Consider the following 16,266-nt stretch of genomic DNA (forward strand, 5'->3'; position numbering starts at 1 on the left):
TTACAGAGAGGATACAGGTGAGCAGTTACAACACGTGATCACTGTGAGAGCCATCTAGTGCTCCCATAAACCTTCAGGATACGTATAAGTAATGTTTCTCCCCCTCCTCGGGCACTGTTTTCCTGATACAGCAGGAGGTTTTGCGTTGCCCTCATCCATACCCCTCCCAGACAAGCCCACTTGTGGCCACTCAGAATAGCAGGAGGGGAACACCAACCACACTTATCCATTCCAGAGGCCTGCCCCCAAACTTTAACTAATTAAATCCTAGAACAGATATGCCACAAGAACTGAATACTTACTTTTCTACATATTTGAAATTATGAGAACTGAAATATACAATAAAAGCATTTTTTCCATGTTGTTCAAAAAGAATGTGTTTTAAATACAGGCTTGTCATCTAGCAATGACAACATCCCTGCAGCCAAAAAGGAATACTTGAGAGCTGGTAGAATTACAGAGATGTTTGCCAAATAGTTGGAGAATCTGTGTATTAGTACGGTTTGAAATAAATCGAGGGCAGAGAGTTCAAAATTTGGAGGTATTTCTCTTTGTAAGATCTATCTTACATTTTATTTCCTACACGGTATCCATTTCTATTTTCCATTTAATAATTAGTCAGTGTTATCTCTTTTCTTACTGTGGGTCTTCAGATCATAAGACCTCAAATCTTACATAATATAGAATGGTTATGAAATAAAGTAACTGCTGCATGTAATACTATGCACACACTGAAAAATGCCTGCTGCAGTACTTGCACATGAGAAAACAGCTTTGGCTTAGTTCTAGTTGCATAACTTTATTAAAACAAGGCACAGTTTATTACATTACATTTTACATTACATATTACACTAAATTTTATTTTATTACATTAGAGTGTTGCATGTTCATTCYGTTCTATGTTGGTCACAAGATCCTTCGTGTCACTAGTTCCAGGAACTGCATCACTGTTAAAATACAAATTGTTCTCAAAGCTGTCGTTTGCCAACAAGCGATTCTTTCTTCTTTTGTAGAAAAGATAGCCTGCAAGGCCAGTTCCTACCAGAATGAGGATCACAACAATAACTACAACTCCTGTTTTACCATGGTTTAGAGTAGAAGCCTTCTCCTCCTTTGTCATTGCTGAAAACAAACACAAAGAAATTAGGACAATGATTCATACTTCTTATCACTGGAAGCAAATTTTTTTTTTTTTTTAAAAAAAAAAAGTACTGTTTTTAAGTAAACATGTTCCATTTGCTTCAAATAATGAGTGACAAGAATAGTAACAAAATTAATTGATTTTAAAAGGTTAACATTACATGTCATCTCACAAAACGTTTTCTAAARCATCTGTTCTAAAACATTTGAACACTGGAGTACATAATATTCTACTATGAAATAATATGTTTGTAGAAAACAGATGTAGTATTCAGATATATCTGAAAAATTAAAGTACATAATACAGAATATGATGCATTTTTTTTTTATGATCTCACACGAGATTATCTTCTTATCTTGAAATAAAACATTCTTACCCTTTGTAGGCATTTCAGCTGGTGGCATTTCAGCTGCTGGCGGCATTTCAGCTGCTGGCATTCAAACACATTGCAAAAGAATTTTGTTATTATTATGTTCTTTTTATTTACATATTATAATGTTTTAGGGCATAACAAAAATTATATTCAGAAACATGTATAGTTATACATACCACTAAATACTGAAAATACCTTGGTTTAGTCCATACAAAGCTATATACACCTATATCAAATGGCAAAGCACAACGGTCCTTATACCAGTAGATATGTACATACACTAGCAGATGCAAAAAATCCAAGAGAGAAAACGAACCATCAATGCATGCCATGGAAATAGACCCTATACCAGTGTAAAGCCRCAAGAAAGTCTACAGAGCATCTTTCAGAACAGAGATCTTCAAATATAATCCTGACTATACTTAAAAATTCTTGCAGTAGCTGGTATTCTATATAATCACAGTGAGTGTAAATATGTCGGGTTTGCTAAGGGGTCTTAATAGCCCTCCCTACACAGACAATCAAATTCAGTCCTGAACATCAAAGTGCCTTAGTAGGGATCACATCCAAACTAAAATGTTTGCAGCTCCCTTAAGACTTAAGGTCTGGACCATGTAGTCAGGCTTGCTGGGCTTTTTTATGATGAAAATCCACATTTTGCTGTGTGGACATAAACTGGTCGATACTAAATCCTGAATCAATGAATCATCTTTCATTTTGATGAAGGTGAGCTCAGAAAATGAAATACTTTTACCAACTCCCCCAGCTTACATTGCCTGACTCCATTAATGATCCAATAATCCTTGCTTCTGTCAGTTCTGCTAGTTTTACATTTAGAGACAAATTCTATTTCCAGCTCTTCAAAGTAAAACAAAGCATGTTTATTTGGATGCTTCCAAAAGCTTTTATCAAGTATCCATTAATACTGCTGACAATAGAATGTAGTTTGTTACTTTTTTTTTTTGTTACACCAGGACATAAATCCAAGGGAAATAAGGAAACTGGGAGCTTTCTGCGTTTATAAACTTCCGTGCTAGAGGTATTCTATGTTCTCTGATAATGCTCCTTTACRTCCAAAATCCCCCTTTAAAAACAATCTCACAAATGTAACAAGCAATAGGAGGAAATAACTTATATTGCGCAAATTCTGAAAACAATCTTCTGGCTGCATTGCTTAATTTTCTAGGAAAAGTTTTGGAATACGGAGACATTTCCTTGCTTGTCACAGAAAGTGTTGACTGCCAGGACTTAGTATAGCACTGATCRTGGTTATCATGTACTATGTTTTTTTGCTACAAGATGACTATATGCTAAGACCAGCCATATGCTAGACTATATTACAGTATATTTACAGATTATCATGCCTGAAAACTGAGAGTGAGGAGCCTTGACCACGATATATTCTTAGCCAGTATTTGTAGCACAATCAAAAAGCACTTAATGAACTGCTGAACAGTTCTTTTGAGTACCTTTGTTTATGAAAAAAATCAGATTATTTACAGAATAGATCTGTTACAGAATTTCAAATCATTAAGGTAAAAAATATGTGAACAAGTGGAGTAGAAAGTAGGATCTATTTTACAGGAAGTCTTCACTCCCAGCTTTGAGTTTTTCGGTCTCTTCAGAAAGGAGCAAACAACAAATACAAGTGTAACTAAACAGGATGTCCATCGATTGTTACACTCCTTACGCGTATCTGACTATTTTCAATAGAAAATGGAAAAATAAAATAAATGGCATTTTCATTTGACAATCACAATGTAAAAAGACAGAGAAGTACACTCTGAATGGGTAGTTATATCTGACAATTCTGCAGTATTTCCTGTACAATGTACAGTCATCATTACAAGCATCTGAGTGAGTCAGGATTATTTTGCATTTGAGAGCATATTTCTACAAAGGACAGCAGAAGTTCTCCCAGTTGCAATCTTCTGGAGGAAGTAGGCATAATTCAGCTATTAAATGTATTTCACTCTTCTCATTAAACATTAGTAAGAGATTAGCAGAGGAGGTTCCCCGAGTTCCACATTTTCAAAGAGAGGAGACTAACTTATGCGTGCAAAACACAGTACTAACAGTGTGATTACTGAACAACTGTTGACACAAGACAGGCAAATTTGTCAAGTGTATACAGTCGGTACAGTTAAAGATACTTTCAAAACAGTTCTGACAGACATCCATTTCTTGAGCACAGGTCAGAACTACTACTTTCTGACAGAGTTATTCTCTTTTTTTGTTGGCACGCAAATGTGTATCCCTTCCTACTTACAAAACCACAAAATGCTGATCTCGAATGCACTGGGTACAACTGTTATCTATTAATACTAAGCACACAAGAAGCACTCTCTCTCTCCATACACAAAATAAATTCATAAATGTACCACTTACTTTTCGGTTTTTTGCAAACATAGCCTTTATAGGAACTGCAATAAATATTATTCCAGAACCCGGAGTTTGCGTACATTTCAACACAGTGCTCATTTTGTTGAGGTGAAGGTTCTCCTACATTCCAGTTGACAAAATTCACCGCAGTGTTGTCTAGCCACAACCATTCTCCTAATTGGAAAAATATTGAATATGGTAAAACAAGGTAGCGTTCATTTTCCTGTTGACAGTTACTCTGCATTTATTGCCTTCACAAGGAATTTACCTGAGGTCACTTTTGTGGCCATTTGACTATTTGCACTTTTGGTCTGACACATTATAGCAGCCCTTAAAGTTTTATGCCAATGATATAATATCAATTTTTGGAAAATGGTGGGTTAATCTGGCTTCTAAAGTTACTAAGCAGAGAAAATTTAAAGTATCGCCCATACAACTTTCTGCACTGGTATGATGTCTATTATTTAGTCAGTTATATAAATGATTTATGTCAACGCATGATTTATCTTGAATAGAATGTTCTTTATCCGAGTAATTTTTAAGGGGGTTATTACTCTTTTAAAATCACAAAATCATAGAATCATAGAATGGGTAAGGTTGGAAGGGACCTCTGGAAATCTTCTAGTCCAACCCTCATGCTCAAGCAGGGTCACCGAGAGCATGTTAGACATGATCGCGTCCAGGTGAGTTTTGAAGATCTCCAGAGAAGGAGACTCCACAACCTCTCTGGGCAAGCTGATCCAGTGCTCTGTCACTCTCACAGTGAAGAAATTCCCCCTYATATTCAGGCAGAACTTCTTGTGGTTCTGTTTGTGCCTGTTGCTTCTAGTACTTTCGCATGGGACTACTGAAAGGAGTTTAGCCCCATCCCTTAAGTCTTTTTTTTTTTTTTCCAGTTTCTGCTCCTTCCTTCCCACTGATCTTAAATACTTTGACTTTCATTTCTGAAGATCTGCTTCAAAAATCTGGTGATCATTGTTGTTAGCTATGCTGGGATTTTCTATCTCTTTCTTCCTGTTCCTTTTTTTCCTCCTTTCTTTTAACAGCATTATTTATTTAGAATAAATATGCCCCTTGTGACTCTTAAGTTGTACTCAGAGAAGAAAAGTCTTAGACTCAGCATGAAAGTTATGTTTTCTTACAAAATGCCTCATATTTTAGCTTTTTTTTTTCTTATCTGTCCCCATTTGTGTCAGTGCATGACACATTGATACCACTTTTCCAAAGATACAAAATTTAGTTATGCTGACATCATGATAATCATTATCTAATGATACAATGGCATCTACTTGTTGAATCAGCTTCATGTTGATAATTTCTATAAAACTTGTATTGTTTGTCACCTGCTCTAGAACTAATTTTAAAAACCATTTTACATGTCAGTTAACGACATGAGTAAACCTCAGCTCTTCTTAATATGTATTATGTTTATAAATCATTAATCTATTCAAATTCTTTTCTTCTATATTGAAGAACTCTTTTCTTTCTTTTCCTAAGATTCAAGTAAAATAATAGAATATTGTCTTCTCCTCATTTGGCTATCCCATTGCAGTGGTTGAATAGGTTGAATATGTTGAAAAATCTTCAAAAGCTCCAGAAATCTGATCTAAGTCCCCAAACTATTCTGCAGCCTTGCCCCTGATATTGTTAAACTGGACTTTTTATTCTGAGCAGCACAAATCTGAAGCAGCCGTTAGATCTATTAAGACAAAAATAACTATTTAACTGAATATTGAATATTCCAGATCTGAGAAGAACCATTTGACCTTGTCTCTTCTCAACTGCCAACATGATCCAGGCTGTATTTTGCAATATGCACCCTGTGCCTTACCRTGTCCTGAATTCCTTCTTTTGCTTCAAGATGAACTTGCTGGGCCTGGTCTTTCTTCTCTATATTATCAGCTATTGCTTGATTACTACTGAATTACAATTTCTCCCATGATGAGACTATATTACCTTTCCTAATTTCATTTTTATGTATTACCAAGTACTACATAAAATTTTCAACATCCATGTCAAACATCTTGTGACAATTCTTCGCCAAAGAAAAAGATGTTTCACAAAAAGTAAAGAATTTACCATCTACATTTCTGTACATTCCTGTCCAAAAAGTTGACGTTTTCCTTTCAAGTGGTTCAATGGTGTATGCCAGGAAATCGGCTTCAGCTGAGTCTTCAACTGACACCAAAGATGCTCCTGCAAAACATAAGGAAAAAAAAATATCTTAGAGACACGAGTTTCACAGCAAACATGCAAAACAAAAACTTTAGATAATTTCTTATGAAGGACTCTTGCATTGCTGTTGATATATTGCACAGCATTTCCATCAGAGTGCACTTCCTCTTCATTTCTTCATCCACTAGAAAATAGTAGCACAAACTGAACAYTGGCTCAAGGCAAAATACAATAGGTGAATATGTGATCCAATATAAACTTCTACTGATACGTTATAAATAAAAAATAAATAAATAAAAATACCCACAAGTTTTTATTAAAAAGTGCCATAACTTCAATCTATGCACAATGTAACTTCATACATTAATGATTAAATGTTTTTTGAGCCTCTGTATAACTCGCCTATACCACAGCCTTTGCTGACTTTCCTGGCTACAGTTATATAATTATAAGCATAACTCTCCAACCAGGTTTACTTTCACACACTTTCTTTGTAGTCAACAGAGAAAGATTTTCCACAGCATGATTCATAGCACCTAAATTAGGTTCTTGCTCTGAATCACCTTCTAAAAGAATCTCTTTCTCCCCTAGTGATGGAGGAAGTGCAGGGAATTTAGTTCCACTCAGAAAAAATTGGAGAAAGATTTTCATGAAGCCTGAGTTTTTATTGTGGGGTGACAATATTCGTACTGTTCTTCCCTGCCTTTTGTATTTATCATCTTAGTCATCTCTTGCCCCATTAGTATGTCATCCACCTGCAGCACTAGCATTCTGCCATAACGGTTTATTCTAGCATAATCAAGAAGTTGTGGCACAGGGCCTGTAATGTGCCAGCAGAGTAAATGAGACTTTGTATGTAGTGTTACTAAACATTTGATAAGGTGCATCATCTGTTCTCTTTCAGTGTGGAGTTAAAATTCAGTCAACTGATAGGTAGCAACAGCTAAGTCTGGCATTTCACTATTTTGATTAGGCTGTTGAATTTTTGAAGGTGCTTTTCCTCAGGTAAGGAAGACATAATTACAGAGAATGAAAAGATAGAAGTCATTTGGAATACTACTGAGCTAATTAATTCTACTATGGTTCAGAATTCCACTATGGGTGAGATATAATTAGAAAATGACTATCTACAAACAGAAAGCTCAGAGTGCAAGTAAGGATAGCAGAATCTAACAGAGCATGGAATGTTCCTCTTTTTTGCAGCAGTCTTTACGTTTTCCTAATTGTTCCTCTTTTGCCAAATGGTGTCAGATGTTTAGTTTGCATAAAAGATTAAGGGTAACATTGAAGGGGAAGTCAGTACTGTGAAGTCTTCATATAATCCCCTAGAACTTTTAAACTGCAAATAATGCCAGTCTTTTACCATACAGGCTGAAACAAATAGCCAGTGTTTTTATTCAGGAATCTTAGTCTAACACAAAAAAAGCAATTTGATGTAACTGCAGATTCCAACAAAAAAAATGTAGGGCAGCTGGAGAGTAAGCTAAGCCACCTGCTACCACAGACAACATCATCACTCAATTCCTCTCAAACTTCATCTTAAGACTCTTTCATTTATTTAGCCCACTCTTCTTACTCAAAGGTTGTTCCAGAAACTTAGCCCTCTCAAGACAAAAAAAAAGTGTTCTTTAATTTCTAGCATAAGCTTGTTCAAAATCATAATCATAACATTTAAAGCAGAGAACAAATTTTCCTGATACTTGCACAGCTGCCAAGATCTTTTTCAGTATGCAGAAGTAAGAACAAACACTGCAGCTTCCAAAGACTAAGCATCTGTCATGTCAACAAAAGAACTCAGAAGACCTATGGAATTGGGTTACATTGTGACAATTCTCATAGTCTTAAAGACTGAGCTATAGCAAGACAGTTGTATTTCTGAGACATTTCTGTATTTAAAAGTAAACAATTGAGAACCTCTATCCAAATGTTATGCAATCCTTAATGCAGAGAATATAGTAAGAGTTAAAGAACACACAGCAAAACTTGAACATTCCCTCAGAAATAATGAAAGTTCTCCAAGCTGGCAATGTACTAGAGATGTACAGTGTACTCRTGAGAGCTCAGAAATGAACCTGACTGTTGACAGAAACGGCGAGATTCATTTTATCCAGCTGTCTGTATGTGACACGGGTTTCAGTGGTACGTTTAGTCAGTAGAGATAAAATCAACATAGTCAGTGGTGTTTAGGGCGCAATTCACCCAACCAAATGCCAGTGTGTATTTCTGGTGAAGATGAATCAGGAATCAGCTCCACTGACTGCATTAACATGGTCTCTTTGCAGTCTAATGGGAACTTAGATACCTAGGTTGCYTATGGCCACCAGCAGTGTAGATGCAAAGTTTGGCAAGATGAGCAACTTTACTTGCTCAGAGAAGTAAGTTGCAAGAATGAAACAACTGCCTTGTTTACTAATATATTATCCATTGTAAACAGATGTAACTTCTTCTTTTCCATGGCATAAAACTGGAATAACCAAGAAGCAAATCAGATCAGGAATGCAAATGATATGAAATGCCATTAAAACTGCTGTGGATGAGGTTGACTACCTCCTATCAGAGTCAAAGGACAAGGTTCCACTTGTCATCTCTACTCCAGATCACAGAGCTCTTCCAAAGCCTGGCCCCACACCCATGAAAGAGTTAGTGTGTGCCACTGGCAGACAGCTATTCTCCATCTCCTCCAAAATTAAGGCAGCATTTGGATGCAACCCCTTGGACCACCCTTGAAATCACAAAAATACATAGCACATGTTCAGTTTTTCATAGAAGAAAAAACAAGTCAGGAAGATGTGATCTTTGATTAAGGAGGATACTCACCTAGTCGGAGACACTCTAAAGAGGCTTGGGCCCAGTTTCTTGTAGATGAAGATTCAATGTAGTAGCAATGACCTCGGAAAGGGATCCAAGACTTGTGATCTTCTGATTCAGGGCACTTTCCTGGAAGCTGAGGGGGTTCAGTGGGAGCTTGAACTGGTTTAAAAAATAGAAAGGGCACAGTTTAAATACACAGCTCCTTATACTTTCTTTTATCATGAATAAATTATTCTAACTGAACATTGGAAAACTCACTTGATAGAAGTCTTAAACAAAATGTAATCTTGGTAATCTGTACTGCTTGCTAAAACACAATAACGGAAAAAAGTCTGAAATCAGTGAACAAAAAATACTGCAGCTGTGCCTCACACTCAAGAAATCTAATTCAGCAAAGAACTCAAGTATATTTTTCTTCAAACACATTATTAAGTTGAGATTATTAAGCTCTCTACCCACAACTGTGTATTCACAGTTGACTATTGTACTGAATGAGTGCTTTTACTGAATTAGAGCCTAAACTTGGTCATATGGGTTGTAATCTAATATAATTGAATGCAGAAAGGAGTATCAGGCAATAATAACAAAAGTTTCAGATCAAAACAGTAGAGTATGTGGCCTGAAGGAGTATCTTTTAGACATTTATATACTACCTGTAGTTTGCTATAAAATTATAACAGGAAAACCTGGGAAACTGTAATGAGAAAACACTTTTTTGACTCCTTATGGCTTGGCCACTCAGCTCTTCCCCTTTCAACACTGTATCCAATGCGACCATAACCTAACCATTCATTACTTTTTGATTCTTGCAGGGTTTTATATTACCTGCTTAATCAGTATCCAAATAAAATAACATTTACTCAGTATCAAAGTAAATATCAAAATAATGTAAGTCTGAGCTTGACAAAACGCATCTAACATTATTACAGTGATGCATGTTCATAGCCACGGTAGCTTTGTTAATGTCATCCCTCATTTTAAAGTAGCCCAATTCAATACAGTTACATTTTAATTATTTCATCTGTTTAGTTCTTGATATTCCAGCAGCATTTAAGTATATATCAGCAGACCTCTCAGCACAATGAACTATAAAAGGAAAATCATCACAATTGCAACAATCAGATTCAAGTTCTTACCATCAGGTTTTTTGCAAACAGAGAAGTAACTTTCATTACAGAATCCTGTCTTCCAGGCTCCAGCAATGTCCAGATAGACACAACCTATTTGCTGCTTTGGTTCCCCTTCAGCCCACTTAGTATACTTCATTCTCCAGTTATCAATCCACTCATAACGCCCATTGGTCTAAGCACAGAATAAACAAGAAAGATTATATCCTAAGCATTAACTATTGCTTTGTGAGTCAAATTGTCTGTCTGTCTGTCTAGCAGTTTATGCCAAAAGTTTTCATTTAGAAATCAGTAACAAATGCAAATAGACCAAACTTTTCAATTTATGTTGTGACCAGCAGCTGTTCATTGAGATATACAGCAGGGCAGCAAATACTTTTCAGCAAAGGGAAATGCAAAACAAGTGACATTAACAGTTTTGTCAAGTCCAAAATGTATTCAAATAGAATTCAGAAATAAAAATTTCACTAAATATAGTTTGGAGGAGTGAATATCTGATGCTTAATTTTTGTACTATCTACTTTTATTCAAGTTTCAAGAAGTGTAGGTTACTTTAACCTAAGGTGTGTTTAAAACTGAATATTCTCCCACCACAGTTTATGAACTCAGTGGATCATTCTGTTGGTTAGGTYTGGTGAATTCAGGGTGGGGAGGGGGGAGGGCAGGAGGGGAAGAGGTGTTTTACGTTCATTCATCTGTATTTATTTTGTGTGCTTAGTCAAAGGAAGAGAATGCAAAATAAGTGCTTGTGCCAAGAAGAAAGAGTGGTATATTTTAGTATTTAGAAAGCATCAGAGTATCAGAGAGTAGGAAGAGCAGAAACAATTAAAACATTAAAAAAAAAGAAGTAAACCAACTAATTGCTTGGCTAATTACCCTCAGAATGTTCCAAGAGTCCTTTCAACAGCATTTTATTCTATTTCTGAAAATCAGGTATTTTTATGCCCTGTGTTTAGAATAAGTGATTTCCACTGTACATTTTAAGACCTAAGGATTTTATCCCAAAGCTAACACTGTCTACATGAACAGAAATTTCAAAATGCTGGCCTAAAATGTCTTGTTCGGAAGTGCACAGAGTAGAATGTCACAGAGGGTAAGTGTAAAAAATATACAATTTAATTAGAGTAACGGAAGAGTATACACCCCAACCTGTAAAAACTGACAGTATATACAAACACTTAGAACCAAGAGGTAAACTAATAAGCTAACAATAAAGAAATAATAAGGCTTTCTAGTTCCTGTTTTGTCCATATCATTTCAAGCAATGTTATTTGCCTAGCAATATCATTTTCAACTGGTTTGAGGTTCTTACCACATTACTGTTAAGACCAATCCATATTGGCACCCTATACTTCAATATCTTCAGCCACAGGAACGAATGACTGTAGGGGTCTAAGATGCTGGAAAGGTCAAACTGATCATGACGTCTGCAGTTTTTTCGTGCATCCTCCCATTTCATTTTGGTATAGATGAACAAATAACTACTGTTACCATAACGAATAACGCTGGATGGGGCTGTACTTGTAGAAGGGAGAAACTCGGAGTCTATAAAATAAAGGAGGAAGAAAGGCTTATGTCATATAGTTATTCAAAAGGCTTTATGATTTGACTGCAGTAGCAAACAGGATAAAATAACCTGCCTCTTTTCTTCATCTCATATTCCCTAACTTTTGACCAGCACAGGTTAGATGTTATTCTTTAAGATAGCATCAGCAGCAGAAATCAACTAGAGAGCTGTGGAAAGAAAAAGAGCTGCTTACAGCAGCCTTTGACAAGGAAAAAAGGAACATTCTGCATAATCCTACAGGTTAGTATTACTGAAATGAACTTGCATTAGAGTACRTTACAATTTTTTTAATGAAACACTTTTCCACCAAAACAAATGTGTGRCATAGACTGTGTTGTTTTCAAGGAATATATTTTTTTTTTTGTCAAATCTATTGCTCAGAGACACAGGAAAGCACCTTTGTAGTAGACCAGCCCTTAGAAATCAATCTGATATTTAATGGCAGGTTTTCATTGATTTTAAATTTTGTTTTCTAGGTGAATTAGCTCAAGTTCAGCCAGATGAGCTACACTTGCACTCCAGATAATTCATGCTACATGTATAATCCAGTGTTTTCCAGAATACGTTTTAAAAGTCAATGTGCTCAGAAAATGATCAGAAAAAAATGACTAGACAAAATGACAAAGCAAATATCAGGGCAATGGTCCTATTAAACATAAACATATAGATAAAAATTCCAGCATGGCAGTTATTGCAAAGGATCAGCTGAGGACAATCTCTAGCTGGACCTTTGCACACATATGACCCTTGTGTTCCTGCCTGAAAAACAATGTGTGGATATATCTTTACTGAAAGTGAAATGATGTTGAAATCCAGAACTTAATACACAAGCGTAAACCTGAAGATACATTAGGTTTTACTGTGTTTTAATTGAAAAGACAAGTACCTCCATCAATTTGGCATATATAACCTCTGTTGTTATCACAGCTCTCATCAGCCCACTTCCCTGCCTCTTTAACAGGACTGTTTCGCATGACAACACAATCAGCCTATGAGGGGAAAAGACAAAAGATCAGCTACCTGCAACCACAAAAAGCAAATAAACATTTGTCACCCTTTTACATCTTTAGACACAAGTAATACTGCAGTTTTACTCTCATATCCTTGTAAGATTTAATAGCTCCAATTTTGTGATGCTGAAGTTTTGTCCCTCTTGCGCTTTGCAAACTTAATGTTGTTCTGTCTTGCATCACACCAGGGTGGACAGGAAGACCAGAGAAATGCTAGTATCCTCCCATCCTCAGGCATACAAAATGGACAGAAGTAAAGCCACAGACACATTAAAAAGTAAAGCAGATATTGCAGAAAACAATGATTAACTTTGCCCAAGAAAAAAAAAGCTTATGCCATGGCTTGACAATCAACGGGCAATGCAACAGTTCCAACATCTCACTCTCCTCTCCAAATTTATTCTTGCAAGCTGTAATATCATACACAGCAAAATTTGATCTGCTCCTTCCCAAATGCAGCCATTGATCTGCGGGTGCTAACCTTATGGTGACATTTCAGCCTGAGACAGGCACATTGGACAGAGCCTATGTGAGCACACACTAAACAAACATTGACCAATGCAAAATGCTGTATGTCCACAAATATTTTTTTTGCAGTGAAGCATCCATATTTATCTTATTCTGTTTACATATTTATTTTTGCTATCCAGGAGGAGATGCACAGAGAAACATTGCATTTGCCAGTGAAATGCAGCATTAAGATTTAAATCTTTCTAACTGAACAGTTTCACAGTATTGTGCATTAACCCTGACAACTTATTTTTTTGTTGAGGTTAAATATATTTCAAAATAAATCTGGAATTTATAAACCAGAGACTTTAAGTTTTCAGAGAAGACTTTATAGAAATCCTATTACTTTTCATAAAGAGGGAAAGATCTATATTGTGCCTCCCAACAGTAACATTTTAAGCCTGCTGTTTCTGATTAACTTCAGAATTTCCCAAATTTTCTCTCTCAATACATGACAAGTTCAGTGATGCTACTTTCAAAGAGGAAAAATACCATTGTACACAAAAATGTTTTTTCAGTGGAAATTGTATTCAGAGTAAACACAGTGAGTCCTATAATGTGTTGCAGTTCCAAAGCACAGAATCATCTAAGCATATGCCATCAGATATCAGTTCATATGATAGTGAAATAGGGGAAGGGATTTTTTTTCTTTTTTCCAGCAAAACTGAATGCCTGGCTTTTTATAAAAGTTACACGTTCTTTCCGCAAATATGACTGACAATATTTGCATGTAAGACATGACTGTTTGAGGGTAATTTGTCTGCAAGTGTCACTTGCAAGCTACCCAGCTACATATCAACAGAGAAACCCCCTAAATTCAGGGACAACTGTGGTCACAGGAATAGGAACATGTGTTCATCCAGTGCATTTTTGCAGCAAATGCTGTAAGGCAGGAGTCTCATGGCCATCTTCTTTACCAGCGCATACAAGAGAAGGCAGAATGAACACAGAGACAGTGCAGCCTTCATGTACAGAGAGAACTGAAATCTGAAACCAATGTTTGTATGAGCACACTTCAGACGCTCTAGCTATCTGGTACAGCAACATCCCAAGAGCAGAAAGCCCTTCGCTCTACTTCAATTTATACTTGATTTACATAAAAAGGTTCTAATTAACAATTTTATCAGTGCAGGATGTAGTCTCAGTCAAACTGTTATTAAATTCTGCAGATCTGAACGCAGTAAATCCAGTAGTACCACATCTCAAATACCAGCAAATGCCTAAATGTATTCTAAATGCAAATTGTAGTGAACACTGTGTGATTTTTATTCACCTGGCCATCATATGAGTATAAATCTGTATGTCCTGTTGGGAAGCCTTTGGCCCAGTTTGTAAAGTAAACTCCCTTTCCATCCGTCCAAAGGAACCTCAGTTCATGATTTATATCATTTAATCCAATCCATGTATCAGTCATAAAATCCTTCATATGAAAGGTGAGAAAAGCTAGAGTGAAAAAAATTAGAAGAAAAAGAGAAATAGTTTTAATGAAGGACAAGTGAACCCAGGTGTCTGGCCTCACTGAGCCTGCTGATAAATATAGACCTGGACTAGGTTAAATTATGTATTTCTCTGAAGGCCAGAACACTTTACTGGTGACAAGATAAGCAGAGACACTAAAGTTATTTATTTCACAATAACTGAAGGTAAAATAAAAAGGAGATGAGTTTTGAGCTTAATGAACAGGGAACTGAACAGGGAACTAGATATACAACTTCTTTGTTCAAAATACTTCAACTAAACTTCTAACTTGGTCCTGGGAGAAATCCCAAAACATGAGAGGAACGCAATCTCTCAAGACATTGAATCCGAGTCCTACAAATGACTCATAAATATCCAGCCATGTAATTTGCATAAACTTTTGATAATCTCACCAGACTAGTTACTTTACAATGGCATCACAYAGAAAACACAATAGAGCACTGACCAGTTCTTTTATAGAATTACAAGAATGTTTCCTCTCTCCTGGAATACCTGGGCATTTGCCTATGCTGTCTCAGCAGGAAGCAGAATGCAGAAGAGACAAGCTTAAAATGATCATCAACTGAACTATTCATCACAAGCAAATTAATTACTGCAGTGCATCTATCTGCTAAGTTATGGGTTAGGGGTATGAGCTATAAAACTTCTTCTGTTCCAGGGTTCCCAGACACAGCAAGTTCTGATCCCAAGGTTACTGTGCTTGGTTGAGATAATACAGAAAGTCATGCAGTGAGTTAATGCCACCTAGTGAAACGACATCACTTAGAATGAACCTGCTGCATCCAGCTGGCATCATTCATTGGCACAAAAAAACACTACTATGATTAACAAGACAATATACACGTACATACAATTTACATATACTTAGATTTAACAAATTTATACATACATATATATACATAAATGCATGTGTGCGTAACACTTACACACACATATATACACACGAGTGTATATATGCATACATACACATATCTGTGTGTGTGTGTATGTATGTATACATACGCACACAGGCATGCAARTAAGTCTAAGCCTACAACAGCATTTGGCAGATACAGGTGTAGACTTCATTAGAAATTTCTAAATATTGTGTGTTTGCGGACCAAAATCAGATGTGCAGTCATTATTCAAATGATGTCCTTATTCRTGCAAATATAACAGCCATCCTGTTAAGATTAAATGTTGCTACAGAATCGAATTGCTACAGAACCATACATAGTACCTTGCACTTGTTCATTAGGGATAGTAGCCAAGTTTCCTCCTAAATTCAGGCAAGCTGTTCGTGCAGCATGCCAACTGACACGTTCATCTTCTGTAGATCCAAATATTTTGTAACACTGAAACAAGAACAAATTCCCCAAACATTATCTTTACTCCAATACCTCTTGCAGATCAGAAAGCATTGCTTTAAGCAAAGCAGGATGGAGAAAGCACAGTAAAACAGCACACTTATCTGAATAAACACACTCAGCTTGGAAGGGCTTTTTATACTCATCCATTTTCTACGTAAAATTAAAGCTCTCAAGAAAATGTTTTCTTCAGCAAGACACATGCCAGCTTTGATGTGAGATCTCCCAAAAGTAAGCAAAAATTAACTTTCTGTAGACAGTCAGCTAACACTGGTAATTTACACATCACTGATATTAGTCTGCCTGTTTTTTTTTTATTTGATTGCAAAGTATGCTACATTTTTT

At 36.2% G+C, this 16,266-nt stretch overlaps 1 protein-coding gene across 1 annotated transcript in view; it reads right to left on the reverse strand.

The window, feature by feature from the left end:
• Positions 1-783: 783 nt before the first annotated feature.
• Positions 784-16,266, reverse strand: part of LOC146593343 (macrophage mannose receptor 1-like) — a 56,739-nt gene continuing 41,256 nt past the window's right edge. The window contains exons 21-30 of the mRNA XM_085309411.1: positions 15,795-15,909; positions 14,370-14,539; positions 12,463-12,565; positions 11,322-11,554; positions 10,019-10,184; positions 8,889-9,041; positions 5,976-6,092; positions 3,903-4,070; positions 1,518-1,571; positions 784-1,122 (exon numbers count right to left, since the gene is read on the reverse strand). Of these exons, the coding sequence (XP_085165537.1) occupies positions 872-1,122; positions 1,518-1,571; positions 3,903-4,070; positions 5,976-6,092; positions 8,889-9,041; positions 10,019-10,184; positions 11,322-11,554; positions 12,463-12,565; positions 14,370-14,539; positions 15,795-15,909 (1,530 nt within the window). The 3' untranslated portion in view covers positions 784-871. The remainder of the gene's footprint in view (positions 1,123-1,517; positions 1,572-3,902; positions 4,071-5,975; positions 6,093-8,888; positions 9,042-10,018; positions 10,185-11,321; positions 11,555-12,462; positions 12,566-14,369; positions 14,540-15,794; positions 15,910-16,266) is intronic.

The sequence above is a fragment of the Rhea americana genome, unplaced genomic scaffold, assembly GCF_003343005.1.
Source record: "Rhea americana isolate MKP2758 unplaced genomic scaffold, rheAme1 scaffold_298, whole genome shotgun sequence".
NCBI classification, from domain to species: domain Eukaryota; kingdom Metazoa; phylum Chordata; class Aves; order Rheiformes; family Rheidae; genus Rhea; species Rhea americana.